The sequence below is a fragment of the Balaenoptera acutorostrata genome, chromosome 8, assembly GCF_949987535.1.
Source record: "Balaenoptera acutorostrata chromosome 8, mBalAcu1.1, whole genome shotgun sequence".
Taxonomy (NCBI): Eukaryota; Metazoa; Chordata; class Mammalia; order Artiodactyla; family Balaenopteridae; genus Balaenoptera; species Balaenoptera acutorostrata.
This window is the reverse complement of record NC_080071.1, coordinates 64,210,150-64,225,529: the sequence shown is the minus strand read 5'-3', so window position 1 is coordinate 64,225,529 and position 15,380 is coordinate 64,210,150. Positions and strand designations below refer to the sequence as shown.

The 15,380-nt window shown below is 50.0% G+C and overlaps 1 protein-coding gene across 1 annotated transcript in view; it reads right to left on the bottom strand.

Annotated features, from left to right (window-relative positions):
• NRP2 (neuropilin 2) overlaps positions 1-15,380 on the bottom strand; it is a 101,574-nt gene that overhangs the window by 45,557 nt on the left and 40,637 nt on the right. Inside the window, exons 8-11 of the mRNA XM_057551352.1 lie at positions 10,071-10,215; positions 8,596-8,945; positions 6,576-6,720; positions 2,657-2,773 (exon numbers count right to left, since the gene is read on the bottom strand). Of these exons, the coding sequence (XP_057407335.1) occupies positions 2,657-2,773; positions 6,576-6,720; positions 8,596-8,945; positions 10,071-10,215 (757 nt within the window). The remainder of the gene's footprint in view (positions 1-2,656; positions 2,774-6,575; positions 6,721-8,595; positions 8,946-10,070; positions 10,216-15,380) is intronic.

Below are 15,380 nucleotides of genomic sequence, written 5' to 3'. Positions count from 1 at the left end.
CGGCCTCTTCTGTCCACCCTGGAGAGCAGACAAATGTGGAAATTGCTGTTCCTTAAATGCCAGAGAAGAATGTCTCCCCAGTGCCTCAGTGGAAGGCAGGATCCTGCCAACCTGGCTGTCAGCAGTGACGGACAGCCCGTTGGCATCCGGAGAGGCTGAAATTCAAAATGCGGGAGGTGCTGGCCAGGGAGGAGAAAGTGACCTTGGAAACAAGGGAGGCTTGTTTGCTCCCCTTCACCTCCCTGTGCCAGGCCTCTTGTTTCAGAAGACCGGGTCAGTTCAGTATCCCCGGGGGAGGCACTGCCAGGCGGGCGATTTGGCATGTTAGGGCAAATCGAAGGGACCAGACCAGCCTGCCGCCCAGCTCAGCGCTGACCAGGAGGAAAAATAATTTTACATGGCTCGGAGTGCCTGAAGGCCAGGATTCCAGGGACATCAGAGAATGGAAATCTAAGAGACCACACAATGGCTTGCCCCCGTCTGCTCGGCTGTTCACCTCTAAGCGAACAGACCGAACCCAAAGGGTTTCTTTGGAGGTGCCACTCAGCTCTAAAAATCCAGTCTGAGCTGGTGCCGAACATGTGATTAAGTCGGGAGTGGGGTGGAGGTGGGGGAAAGAGAGGAAACGGGAACCCAGATTTGGACTCTTGTCCGCAGTAGCTGCGGAGACAGCGGAAAAGTGTTGGCTAACGCTGGTAGCAGGGAGGAAGTGGGGTCTTTGGCCTTTTCACTTCCCTTCTCAGGGTTCCCAGAGAGGAATTTCCGTGGGGAAGGCAGGTTAGGACGTCTAAAGGGAACAGCCGACTGGTAGAAACACATTGCTCCCAACCCGGGGGTGAGGACGGCTCACCTCTGAGGGGAAGGGCACTGCTGGCCTTGGTGGCAGGTTGCCACCGGGTCCTGCTCGTGCCTCCCCTTCCCAAGAAAGAATATTTAATATTTGCCCACCCTTGGCCAAAGTCAGCTTCAGTTGAGGAGAAACACATGGAATCTATTACTGAAGCATCAACCTGTGGCTTGGAAAAGTCAGCCCTTAGCCCTCCCCATCCCCTTTTCCCGACAACTTCTAAGTTTCTATTTTTCCGTTCAAAAATATGGAGTAATTCAATATACCATAATTCCTCTCTAATGTTTATACGCATACCGTATCTCAGGAACCCAATTCCACAAAGAGATCTTTAGCAAAAAAAAAAAAAAAAAAAAGCGAGAGGGGAGGAACCACCAAAGAAACCCCAAATGAAACAAACCACTATAAAAGGGAAAATTATATTAAACTTCTGAAAGTCCTTACATTTTCCTTTGGATTGCCATTTAGACAAAACCCCCTCCTTTTGCCCTGCACCAAGCAAACCCTGCTAATCCAACACCACACTGTAAATGAGAGCGCCCCACTTTTGGCTCTCAAACTCCTTCAAACATGTCTTGGAAGATTCTCCAAGTCTCTTTCTCCTCTTCATAAAACAAAAACAAGTTCATTAAAATGTCAGAATTCTGCATTCAACTATCCCTGACCAAGAGTGTCCCCCGGCCCACGCAATGTACAAAAGCACATTCCTGAGAGCATATGCATTAAATTATCATTTTGCAGTCACACAACTTCAGCATTTATTTTTGGCTCCCCTCCCATTCTTCTTTGTAGCCAACTTGGGGAGACGTCCACGGCATCCTTGCAGTTTCTCACACTGTCAAGTGGCTAAGGGTGCGGGGTCCACAGATTTCACCATCTACCTACTGACTCGGTGCTATGTCTTTATGTCTCCATCACTTCCCAAGCCTCTTCACCAATCTTCCCTCATTTGGTTTAATGAACGTTTAATAATGATCAGTAATTTACTGTAAATTGAGGCTGTCAAGCATTAAATTCTAGCCCAAAATGCCAGGTGTTCCAAACTTTGTGGTCTGTTAGGAATGTCCTCATATTCTGTGACCTTAGCAGGAAGATTTAAAATGTGATGTCCTTTTGGGCTCTGCCAATTATTGTTTTTCTCTAACTTGGATATGCTTAGAAGATAAAATGAAAATGCTATAGATTTCCCATGTGAAGAGACTGATCGTAAATGAGGAGGCCCTGAGTTTTGAGGAATGCGTGAGGTGCCTTTTTGTACTTCTGTCTTTGTCACTGACCTGCGCTCGCCTCGTAGAGGATGGGGTGCCCTATCTTATAATCCTAATTGTCAGGCTTTCTCAACCGGTGGTGGTAAAAGACACAGGGCAATGCAATTAAATCATGGTTAACTGCTGAGTTAACCTATCGTGCTCCACTGACCAAGTCACCCAGATGACAGCCAGATCTTCCCTTGACTGTGCCCCGGAGACAAGCTTAGCAGGAGGGGCGATCACAGCTGTGGATTCTAAAGAGACGAAGTGAGGGCTAGGAAAGGAGACTACTCAAAGGAGGCATGCTCTTGGATGGCCCCTTATCTCAGCTGATGTCCAGTGGGTTCACGCCCGTAGGGCTGTACTGGTTGTTCCAATATCTGAATGCTTCTAGATTGGTTAGAAATAGCCACTGCCCCAAGCCCCTAAGTACCACACTTCCCTGACCTCTGACCTAGGGGACCCCCAGGTGCCGGCTCCAGCCGTGGGCCAGCCTCCACTGCGACTGGTCGGCACCCATGCCATCCCAGATGCAACACGGCTCTGGCCCCATCCTCACCATCCTCAAAGCTGCAGTTCCCCCCGCACTCTGTGGCCTCCTCGTCGATCGGGTATGGGGTGGTGGTCTCTTCGCTCTTCACGGTGGGTCCCAGTGTCTCAGCCGTTGGCTTTGAGTCTGCAGAAAGGCAAAGGAAGGGGAGTGAATACCACATGCAGCAGCCTGTGTCAAAACCCAGCAGGAAGATGCCAAATACTAAGTCTCCTCTCCAAGGGTGGGCCTTTCAAGAAGGAAGAAAAAAGGAAATCCAAGATGGACATACACACACACACACACACACACACACACACCCATGAAGTCACTTCTGTGTGCTGTGATGAAGTCAGGACCATGGCCTGTGTTAAGGAGAATGGTCCCAAGCTGTAGAAATAGCCATAACGGAGGCACGAACACAAACCCACACTCTACTCCACAGCCGAGGCCCTGAGGCCAGCACAAAAGGCCATGCACGCCAGGCAGTAATGAATGTGGGTGACACTGACCACAGGCAGGGCTCAACCATGCTCTGGGTGTTCTGTTTCAGACACCGGTGTGGGTGACACAACACACATAAGCAATGAAGGACACCCATCAAAAATGGTTTGAAAAACATCAGGGTTAACGGGGTGAGCTTCCGTCCTGTGGAAAACACCTGTCTGTGCACAGCCCCTTGGGAGACTGCTGTCGTGTCTCGGGCTCAGCCCTGCTTGCGCGTGGAACAGGCCTTCTCTTCTCTGCCTTCTCTGAGTCAGACGGAACCAAAGCTAACCCGACCTGCGGGCCCACCTATTACAAGATAATCAGAAGCACAACGGCTGAAGTCACAACCAAGCCAGACAGCTTGGGAGGTGCTACCCCAGGCATCGTTGTTCGTGTTTGCACAAAACCGGATGGAAAAGAATATGGGCTCAAAGTGACTCAGACTCCATTCAGTGGAAATAATTTGGGGCTGTGCCTTTAGGTCAGGGTGTGGCAAATTCAAATGCTTCTAGGAGGCTAACTGCTACTGTAAGGGAGGATGGCCTACTGGGGGCTGGGAGAGTAAAGGCTGGGACAGGAGGTGGCAGAGGGGTCCTGCACACCTGGTTGAAAGGAGGCCACCACGTGACTGGTTCTAGCAGATTGAAGAGCCGAGGGGAGGTGGCCCAGTGTGGCCAGATCTTGCAAAAAGATTTTTTTTTTCCCCTCGCATGAAACAAACAAACAAACAAACAAAATCTCCAGGGAAAATCTCCAGACTTGTCAATGTTGGCAACTTATTCAAAATACAAGTAGCAGGTGACCAAACCTGGCTGGGCAAGTAACCTCGAAGCGTCCTAACTTGTAAGTTCATATTTGTTACTGTGTCACAGAATCTCAAACTCCATTGTAAAGCAGACAATGGTCAGCAAGGCAAGAAGTAATCATTTGAAATACAAACAAATGAACAGGTGAAGAAGCCCTGTCAAATTATTTAGCTGCAGTAACTCAACCCAGCCCATTATTTTCCGTGTTATCCTTTTGGGGTAGGAATGAAGAAGGGAACAAGGATGAGTCACAGAAATGAACGGAAATTTGACAAGCAGAAAGCCACGTGGCCTGGGAGAGCGGTTCCTGGAAATGTTAGGTAGCAGAGTGGGTGAGCTGGGTGGCAGAGAGATAATGTTAAATCCAGGGGCACAGGGGGCGGGCGAGGCAATGAGAGGGCAGGGCGTGTGAATGAAAGTGAGGAAACAGTAGCCGGCCTCCGTGCCCACTGTGTTTGTACTGGACACTTAGAGGTAACTGCCCATCAAACTACGCTCCCCGGCAATTGAAACCAGATGTCAGAGACTTCAAAGGGAAGGAGGCTGGGCGGAGGGTATCGAGCCCCTACTCTGATCTTCCAAGGAATGGCCAGGAGGACTTTGAAATGAGAAACCTGTTGCTGACCATTGCCGGTGTAATCTGGGCCAGCTTGGCGGGGGGCAATAGGAGGAAAAGGCCATTAGCAATTGTCCAGCCGGTCATAAAGCAGGGCCAGTCTGGGAAGAGGCGTGGCACAGAGGACCGGGGACAGGAGGGAAGTATGAGTCAGCCCTCAGGTAGCTGATCGGCCTCCGGCAAGTGGCTCCTCTCTCTGGGACTCAGTTTCCCTCTCTGTGAAAGAGGCATTGACCTAGATCGGTGGTTTTTATTCAAACTGTATGTCACCCTTGTTAACAGGTTGTAGATCAATTTCATGAGTCAGGACTAGCGTTTTAAAATAGGGGCTATAATATTTCAGCATGTACTCACGTGGCAAGGAAGAGCACCGCTTTGGGAACCTTTTGTTTCAGTCACACTTACTTATCATAACAAGTTTATTAGGTGCCAAGCAGCAGGTTAAGTATCTTATATCCATTATTTTATTGAATCCTCATGACAACCCTGGGGGGTGTAGATATACTATGGTCACCCCCGTTCTTCAGCTAGGATAACCGAGATCGGCAGAGGCAGGACTTGAACTTGGCGATCTGTCCCCAGAGTCCAGGTGCTTAATGATATACTATATCCCATAAGCACACACATGTGTGTGTGCTTGTGTGTGTGTGTGTGCACGCATGCTTGTAAGTCGAGTGGCTCGTGATATAAATTTATTTTAAATTGTGGATGGTGGTCAGAAACGTTTGAAAGCCACTGGCCTAGAAGCCCTCGGGTCCCCTGCATCTCTAAGCCTCCGATTCTGGCCAGAAGAAGCCAGCTTGTGTCACTGTTGGAGGGCAGTTTTCAGCGCCTGCAAGAGGACAGGTGAGGAACACTCAGCAGGCTGCAGGGAACCTGGCCTCACTCCGTGATGGGGAGTAAAGTGTCTTCCCACTAAAATATGTTCACTGGGGCTGCCTTCCCTTGAAAGGTGAGAAAGGCTAATTTGGGCCCGATTCCCAGCCTTCATGCCTCAACGGGACACTTCCTCGGCGTCATCATAACGGCACACAGGCAGCACTTTTCTCCCCGGGAGCCAAAAGCACTTCTCCGACATGCTCTTACTAATCCTTCACGATCCCCTGCTGGGTGAGCTGCTGACAGGTACGGCACAGACAGGAAAATGGAGATACCTGGGGCCGGGGTCCTGCCTGCTGCGCTTGCTGCCACTGGCTCGGCGCGCCCCCCCCCCCCCCCCCCCCCCCCCGCCAAGCTCCGTTTGGCAGGCAGCAAGCGAGCTCGGGCTCCGGCTCGGGCTCGAGCTGGGATCTGTGCCAGCCCTGCCGGGGGAGGAGGGCGGGGCCTGGAGGGGAGGCGGACCCGACTCGGAAGGATGGATGGGGTGCTGCCCGGGAAACCAGGAGGGTGGCCATGATCGGCGGGCCTCATCTTCGTTCAGGAGACTCGGAGGTGCTCCCAGGGCCTGGGACGCAGGGTGGAGCCCAGCGAGCCTCCTGCGGCACACGGGGAAGAAGCCGGGCTCTCGGCAGCTCCCCTGCAACAGGGTCCCTCCTGAGCAAATAAATGCCTTTTACAGATGTGGCTTCGAAATGAAAATGAAATCTCTTAGCCACAGACATCTGGAGGCCAGATTCAGACATAAACCGATTACTTTATTATCATGAGCATTTTTTTTTTCTTCCCTAAATCAACAGCCACAGCCCTCTGGCCTGAAGAGTCAGGGTCTAATTGAATTTGGGTGGGCAGTGTGTGGTTATGATTTGTTTTTGAGAGACTGGGGTTGGAGGACTGAAATGATCCTTTACAAATGACACAGCACATCCTTTGAGAAGCTGTCCTGAGTCCAGAGGCTGCAGTGCCCGTGGTTTGAGGTAGAACAAGGTGGAGCCCAGGGCAGGCAGGGGGCAGCAGCGTTTTGAACTGATGGGGCTTCACCCCAGGGTTGGCTGCCCCTCTGCCCCGTGCCCGTCGTGGTCTGACCTCCTCCCAGGCCACCCCAGGAAGCCGGGGTCATGAGACCTTGTGAGTGAGACCCGCAGTGGAAAGAGGGCCTTACCTGTCCAGTCACAGCCCAGCACCTCCAGTCGCATCCCAATGCCCGCAGGGGACCACCTCTCAGGGTACACCCGCACGTACTGCGCCAGGACAGGGTCAAACCTCCGGATGTCAGGGGTGTCGTAGTGCATGTTCCCTTCAAACAGCTGCAGGGAGACAGGCTGCTCAGCCCTTCTTAGGTGGGAGCCCTCCTCACTCCTCCTTTCTGCTCCTTCCTTCCCCCTTCCCACCTCACCCCTCACATCCAACCAGAAGGCAGCTTCAGAGTTAATTCATGGTCACTGCCCATCTTGGTTCATGGGAGCCCCATTCTCAGACCAACGTTTTTATTCATTTGGGAGGTCCCAGAAACACGGCAAATGGGGAGCAGATGAAAGTGGCAATTGCTGGGTTCTGTCCTCTATCCTGGGAGTGAAACTGAGGACTCAGAATTCGGCTCTGAGTGAGTCTTAATTAAGCTGGATTTGGCTAGAGAGGAGTGAAGGGCATTTAGGCTGTCTTGCCTGTTCTGAAGTTCTCGGTTTACTAGAAAAAGAAGTTCTTCCCCAGATGCTTAAAAGTCTAGATTTAGAAAGTCCCAGCTTGAAAGTCTAGGTTTAGAAAATGCCAGGTCACTGAGAGGCTGAAGGGAAAGTGACCATCCCTTTTCTAGGCTAATGACAATTTCCACTGGTCACACCCTGATAATCTAAGACTGTGTTCCCCCAACCTTGGTTTAGTGGAAGAAATTCTGTCAAAAGGAACCTCACCTAAAGCCGCTCTACATAAAATTGATGACAGTGGGGCTGCCCTGGCTGAAGCCAGGTGGGGGACCCAACCCAGAGCGTACCTGTGAACCAGTGACTTAGGGGACTGTTGGTGTGCAGGTGTGCCAGGGGCTGTAGCTGATTAGCATCTAGGAATGCGGCAGAGCCACCTCATTTTGCAGGATGCCCACAATTCCAAAAGGGGGGGCACTGTCCTGGGGAGGGCAGGCTCTGACCCTGGCTAAGATCATCTCCTTTCCCAGGCCCCCAGAATAGTCAAGAAGAGCCAGGGTCAGCTGTCCCTGGGGGAGCCAGTGGTCCGACTTCTGCTGCATCCACTGAAGGTTCCAGTTACCAAGCACTGAGCCTTTCCAAGCCGCTGGAATTATGAGCTGGGAGTTTACATCAGCACTGCAAAACCTCCAACCCAGCCCTTGCCTCTGCATTAGGAATGGAAAACATTTGCTAAACAGAGACATGTGATACCCCTTCCTTATTAGGGGCCCTGCTCTTCTGAGGAAAATGAGGGGTAACTTAGCAATGAAGATCGGAACGCCTGGCTGATTGGGAGATTAACCTGGAGAGGGACTGGGGTGTGATGTCCTCTCCCTTTCCTGGGGCTCCTCGGTGCCCCTCGTTGAGGGCTGACCTTCACTCCTCCGATGGCAGGAGGGGGTATTACACTGGCCTGCACTTTGGCCTTGTGTTAGTTTCTCTTGCCTCTTCCCACCCTCTGTGTGAGAGGCAAGAAAGATCTAAGCAGTCAAGCCCAGGAAAATACAAAGGAGTGCAGCAACACTCAGAAAAACACAGTTGTTTTTGGAAGTAATTCACTAGTTTCTATAGTTGAGCCTCCAAAAACCACATTCCCTTTGGATGTCTGGCCAGTTCCAGGACACTTTACCTGAAAGAGGGTAGAAAGAGTGTCCAAGACACTAGAAAGGCAGTGTTGAGTAGTGGTTAGGCGTTTGGGCTCTGGAGTGAGACTTGTGTCTGAATCATGGCTCTACCACAGGTACTGTATGACCCTGGCATGACATCAAGCCTCAGTTTTGTTATCTCTAAAATGGGAGGGACGAAAGGACCTACCTTCTAGAGATGTTGTAAAGGTTAAAATAAGGCATTTAGCAGAGGGCCTGGCACAAAGTAATCTCTCAGTTAATATCTGTTTGACTGGCAGGGGTTGGTGATGACCGTCTAGATGGGAAATCAACATCCCCCAAATCAACCTCCCTGTTTGGGGCAAGGTTAGGGAGTCCTCCGGGAACATCCTACCTTCGGCTGCTGGGTCCTGGGGTCCTGGATGTGCTCCCAGTCTTTGCCATTTAGGCTGTAGGAGACTTTGAACTTGCGCACAAACGCCCTGGCTTCCACGGCAGTGATGCTATCTCCTCCGCGGGCCCCCTGGATGATGACGCCTTTCACGGTCTTGGGCGCTCCCAGGTCCACCTGGAGCCACTCCTCGCCTGGCTGGGCCTGAGGGATCCGAGGGAACCAGCCTGAGCGGCTGCTGACCAGGCGGGCAGCACTGGGGCTCCAGAGGTACTCGCGGGTGGAGGAAGCAGAGATCTGGGAGTCGGCAATGAGGCCCGAGAGCATCCCCAGCATGTCGGAGCAGGGGGCGTCTGCGGAGAGGGAGGAAGATACGAGAGGTCATGCTGGTACCCTGCTAACTGGAACCACCCCCAATCAGTAGGGAACTGTCAAAGGACCTGACTATCAAACACTTTTAAGTCAGCACTGATTTCTTTGCATTTCAAGGTGGGATAGCACTGTGGTTACGAGCCCGGCTGGGCACCAGACTGCCTGGATTCACATTTGCTTTGTCACTTACTAGTTGCGTGACTTTGGGAAAATAATTGAAGTGCTCTGTGCCTCAGTTTCCCCAGGCCTAAAGGAGGGCTAATAGCAGTACTTACCTCTTGGGGGTTGTTGCGTGGATTCTGTTAGTTACAATATAAAAGCCCTCAGCATGGTCCCTGGCATGGCTGAGTGTCTCATGTTGTTAGCCAAGGACTCTCACATCCTTGGTGACACACTCCCCACTGACCCTCTTAGGGGTGGTGAGTGCAAGGGAGCTCAGCTGAGCATTGAATTGTTACCTGGGGGATTATTTCCCGAACTAGATGGAACCCTTCCTGGGACCAGATCTTAATTTCACATCTGTTACCACAGCTCTTTACTGCCTTACATCCTGCCAGCATCCTGGAACATGCTGTTGCCTCTACCCAAAATGCTCTTCCCCTCAGTCACCATCAGACTACCCTTTACTCATCCCCGAGTTTAAGTGTCACATCCTCAGAAAGGCTGTCCCCAAACTTTCAATCAGGTCCCCTCACTCACTCTCAGAGCCTCCTGTCCTTTTCCTTCACACACGCATCTTAGTATATCATTACCCCTGTACTTAACATTTGTTTATTATCTATCTTGCCCACCCGCCTGAAAGTTCCAGCATGCCAGAGACCCCATCTGCTGGTTCCCTTCTCTTATTCACTTCCAGCTCCCAGTGTGTGGCCTGGCGCACAGCGGGCCTTCCGTAAGTATTTGTGTAGCGAATGAGTGAGTGGAGCGTGCGTGAAGAAATGGTAGCCGGCAAGGCAGGGTCTAGAGTCAGTGTGCATTCAGTACCCATACAGGGAGTTATAGGTAAAAGCCAGCCTTCTGTTAAGGTCACGTGGTGCAGTCAAGCCATTTGCAGAGGGCTGGAAGGGGGTGCAGAGCTCCCCAACCTCACAGGAGCCCCACTTCACCTGTGACCCGGCAGCCGAAGAGCTCCAGGCGGAGGGCGATGCCCGAGTGCCAGGTCTGTGGACGGACCCTGACGAAGCGTGTCAGCAGCGGTGAGTGCAGCTTGTTCAGAACCACCTCCGTGGCATCGTTGTTGGCTTGGAAGACCTGTAATATCACACACGAATCCATGTTATAGAAATCCCAGTGTGTAGGTGAGCCACGCAGTCTTTGACGGAGAAGGAAAGGTCTGTTCAATTTCATTTCCCTTAAGCTTAGAAATAATCAGTGGGTTTGTTGTTTGGTGCTGTTTTAGAAACACCATGAAAAAAATTTAATTTCTCACACTGCTCTAAGTTGAAAACAATACATGGTCTTCACAAAAACTTTTGGAGGGAAGGAAAATTTTGCCTCTGGGCCTGAGGGCCAGCAGAGGAAGGCACCATGAAAGGAAAACACTTTCAGAAGTCGAGAGAGAGAGAGAGAGAGAGAGAGAGAGAGAGAGAGAGAGAGGAAAAAGAAATTAGAATATCCTTTAACAATGGAGCAACAATGTCATCTTTTAGGGTTGTGGACCTCTCTCACTAGCTTGAACTTGACTTTCCCTTTTCCTCCGGTTTCAGGCCTATAGAAAGATTTCCAGGGTATTTTATAATCAGAAAGTGCTTCACAGTTGTTTCTGTTAGTTCCTTAGAGGTCTCCCTGCTCCATGGATGGGTGAGAGGGTGGAAGCACTGTCGACCCCCGGTGCCCCTGTGTCAATCAACACTTTCTTGGGTCTTTCTGGTCTTTGTTGTAGGGTCAGGGTTGCAGACAGACTGTCGGAGTCCTGCTCTGGCTTTCTCTCACTATAGTCCCTGCCCTGTAATGAAATCCATCCCTGTCCCCATCTGACCAATGCATCTCTTATGGGAGGAAAGGCTTTCCAGAGTAGCTTCTAATCCAACATGGTAGGAGCAAGTCCTAGCTTACCAGATGGCCCAAATCAATAACTGCCATATGGACCTTGTGCTTTTTTTTGTGTTCTCCATTAAAACAGGAAAAAGAGTAGCTGGAACAAGTATATGTAAGTTTCTCTTGGTTTCCCCGGATAAGAGTGAAGGGAAAGACCAACTAACCATCACTTCTAGATCATACCTGTCATAGCTCTTAACAACCAAGTGACTCTAAGTCCACTCACAGACAACTCTGCAACATCTAGCAATTTCTCCTGGGCAGGGGGACCAGCTCCTTCAGCTCACGGCACCTATAACATGCGAGCTGTTTGGGCACTGACAGGCCTGGGACAAGGGGAATGGGGAAACTGGTATACTGGAATCTCATTGAGCCAGACACTGTGTAAACATAATTAATTAGGCCTACAACATCCCGGGAAGTAAGTACTATTATTTCCACTTTATTGATGAAAAAACTGAGGCTCAGAGATGTCTGTCCAGATCTCAAGCCCTTGCCATGTTTGTAGACTTCAGGCTTGTGGTTTTCTCCCTTGACTCTCATCTCTTCTACGTCTGCAGTGTTTATGTCGGTGGCTAGGAGTCATGGAGCCCTGAAGGTCCCCAAGCATGGGTGGAACGGAAGGAGAGCTGCTGTTCAGTGACGTGCTTGCTCCCAGGGTGTTTCTAATCCCAACGTAGAATGATCCGAGTAACAGCGAAGAGCAGCACAGAAGCTTAGAGCTAATTAACAACGCGGTCCTTGCTTCCTTAGGAACTGTAATCAGGAGGTCTGCCATTTGGCAACCTTGAACCTTCTATATTTCCCACGTACTAAGGTCAAAAGTTAGAGCGGTTAAGAGCGCCCCACTGATGGTGGGAGGGAAGGCTAAGAGCCATCATACCTTTTGCCAAATGAGGGGAAGTGGCCTGTTTAAGAGAAACAGAGGAAGGGAGAGGAGGAAACAAGTTCTCCCTGGACCACGGCATTCAGTTGAAAGCCCTTGCTCCTGGTGTCGAGCCCACTGATTCCAGGGCAGCTCCCGCACCAGCCTTGCTGTCCCTTCTCCTCCCCTGGGGAGCCTCTGCCCCGGTCCCTGTCCACCAGTTTCCTCCTCTGCTGCCCGGCTGACTTCAGGGAGCACCGAGGCGGGACCGCTTGCCCACCCATCTCTCCCAGCTTCGGGTTGGCTGCTTCCTGCATAGTGATTGAGGACAAAGCGAAGGAGGAAGAAGGGCCACGAAAGCAGGAGGAAAGAGGGTCAGTTCCAGACACCTGGGAGAAGGCCTAAGGGAAGAGAGAGGCGCCTGAACCTCTGTGATCTAATCTGGGGAGGGACCACTGGAAGGAGGGCCCAGGGCTCAGCACGACCTAAGCCTCGCCATGCCCGTTCCTTGGCTTCCTCTGAAGCTCTGAGGAGAGGGATGGAGGGACTGAATCCAAGGGAAAGAGATTAACCGGTTCTCCTAGAATTCGGCGTGAGGCAGAGGCTCTTTTTTCTGTTTTGTTTTGCTTTGGCAGGGAAGAAGCAAATGCAGCCCTCTGCTTATTTCGGACGGGTGCTGTGAGCAGTGGTGGGTCCCCACTGGCCTACTCCCTGAGGATGGTGACGGTGGCTGTGTGTGACCTCCAGCAGGAGGTGCTAAGGAGTTTGTAAGCGGGGGGGGGGGGGCAGGGGCGGGGGCTTGATTCTCCACGTGAATATATAATTGGAGTGTTGAGTGGATCTGAACTTTCACACAGCTGCTAATCCACAGCGTACACACCACGCTGGTACCGTTTAGAAACACAGCACGTCTCGTGTTTTTAATATCCAATTTTATCTCATCTGACCCCTTCATTTCTCAGCCTTGGCAGACAACACCAAGAAACCTTTCCTTTCCTTCCTCAGTAAGGAAATGACTTTGTCTGTGGACTGCCTTGGGAAGGCTGGCTGACTGCGGGCACAGGGGGCACACACGTGTGGGTATACGCCTGGGGAGGGGCTGGTCTTCCCATGGATGCATGTGGCCACAGGCTTGGGTGAGACCCTGGATCTCTCTACAATGGCATCAGCCAGAAAGGGAGGCAGGCACATGTTTTATGTCCCTGCGGACATCTACCTGGTGCTCAAATTGACTTTCATTCTGCTATTCAGTTTTGCTCACTCTCCTCCCACCCCTGGAACCAAATGAAGCCTCTTTCAATGTGACCTCAAATTATCCTTCCTCTTTCCAAGCCTAGGTCCTTCTCGATGTCTTGTTTGCTCTTGACCTTGTTCTCATATCTGCCTTCCGCTCTCTGGACCCTTGGCTGAAGGAATACCATCTTATTTTAGTAAACTTTTTGTATACCTCTCACTCTGAGGTGGGTGTAGTGGGAAAAAAAAGTCCAAACACCACTGAACCAGGAGCCAGACTCTGCTGTTAATTAGCTCCTAGGTGTGGGCAAATATCTCTACCTCTCCCAGGCCCCAATTTCCTCCTCCATTAAATGAGAGGATTGTATGAGCTGATTTGTAAGGTCCACTCTGGCCCCCAGATTCTAAGGCTTTCTTCACAAGAGTTTCTCATTTAGAACTGCCCCGGAAGTGTCCACTTTCTAGCATGGCATTTTAGTTACCCTTGTCCCTTGCAGCCTAAGTGCTTTTGTGGACAAGTGATGTGGATTTTCATATACTTCAAACAGTGCCCAGAACACATGGTGACTGCCCCACTCAGAGGGAGAATATATCTTGTTTGATGTTTTAGTTCAATAACAGTTCAAATGATTAATAACGAAGAGTAATAAATAACAACACCTTAGTTCTGACATATCGTCTTTGGCCCAAAGATATCAAAGTGCAATTTAAGAAGATCCATTTTTAATGAAATATTAAGCAGTTTCTATTTCTCCTGACCCAGTGGATTTCCAAGGTCTCTATTTTTTCTCCCTGCACTGCCCTATTTATAGCTGGTAAATGCTATCATACATTATACATCTTTATGACTTTTTCAATGCTTCTGTGGTTTCAGAGTCACCCTTCATATGTTTTCTGATCAAATTCTCTGAGATGGACCCTTGGCTTCCAGTCTTGGCATTGCAAGGTAAGGGGTCGTGCGCTTGGGAGATGATACCAGGGAAATGGTTTTACTCCCTATTCCCTTCCGACTCACTGAATCACTATAGGCCAATCAATAAACCTCAGATACCTTGATTTCTCCTTCAGGAAAATAAAGTCGATAACACGCTTGCAGGTAGACACTCAACTCTACCAGCCCTCCCTGCTGGCTCCAGTGCCTGCACGATACCCAGGACAGATATTGGACTGGAAACCACGTCACAAGCAATAAATAGGTCTTTGTTCAACTGGGGAAGTTCAAGTTCTGAAAGCCACAGACTCTCAAGTCTTGCCTCAAGGCCAGGAATTTTCAGGCCATAACTTTGCAGTGAGGAGTCCATATTGCTGAGAAAACTCAGTGGCTTGTCAGCATATGGCATACCCAGATAGACGTATATCAAACGTGGTGATCACATTTTAACATCTGCTTTAAAAGCTGGATGTCACAGATGGTATACATTTTTGTTAACTTTAAAAGAGAAATGTTAATGTGGTTGCTTTCTTGCCCAAAGGAAAACCAGAGGTGTGTTCAAAGTGACCCTAACCTTCTTAAGAGGTGGGGATAGCACTGATTATGTTGTAATTACTAATACATACATATATATATATATATATATATATATATATATATATATATATATATGAAGCTATGTTGAACATAAAGATTTCTTCAAGTGCACGTCTATAAACCAAGTTTAAAAAACAATTCAGGACACGAAGTGGTTCGGATAATCCATTTGGTGCCTTGCTGAATTCTGAACATAATCCAACACTTTCCAATTGATTCCTGAGACCTTTGGTTTATTTTCAGTAAGACAGAATCAGAAACCAGCAGCACCTCATGGATTTTCTGATTTGCACCTCAGGGGGGAGGGGGGGGCCTCTGCCAGTCAAATTGGCTGCTTTCCAATATCCCAATTTGGTTATTATCTACAACTTCACCGCCCCCCCCAATCTTCTCCCCCCAGGAAAAGAAAATCAACATGTTTTGACCACTCCTGTGAGCTTGTAAGTCATGGACTATAATACTATGTAAAAAACAAATTAAAGAAAATAATATATAAACTCTAATAAGAAACATCTAGCCAGAAAGCATCACTGAGGTCATCTTTTCTCTGTCTTTCACCCCATTTCTAGTCACATCAGTCTCCCTGCTGACCCCTCCCAAAGTCCTCTTTGAAGAGTATGCAGTGACTCAGGCACTGCTGAGACCAGCGAGCGTTTCACGGCCTACCTTGGAGGCCTCTATGCGGGGGGGATCCTCTGCCAGCCCTACATCCCTCTCCCATACACCGTTCATCTCTGCCATCAACATCCGGGT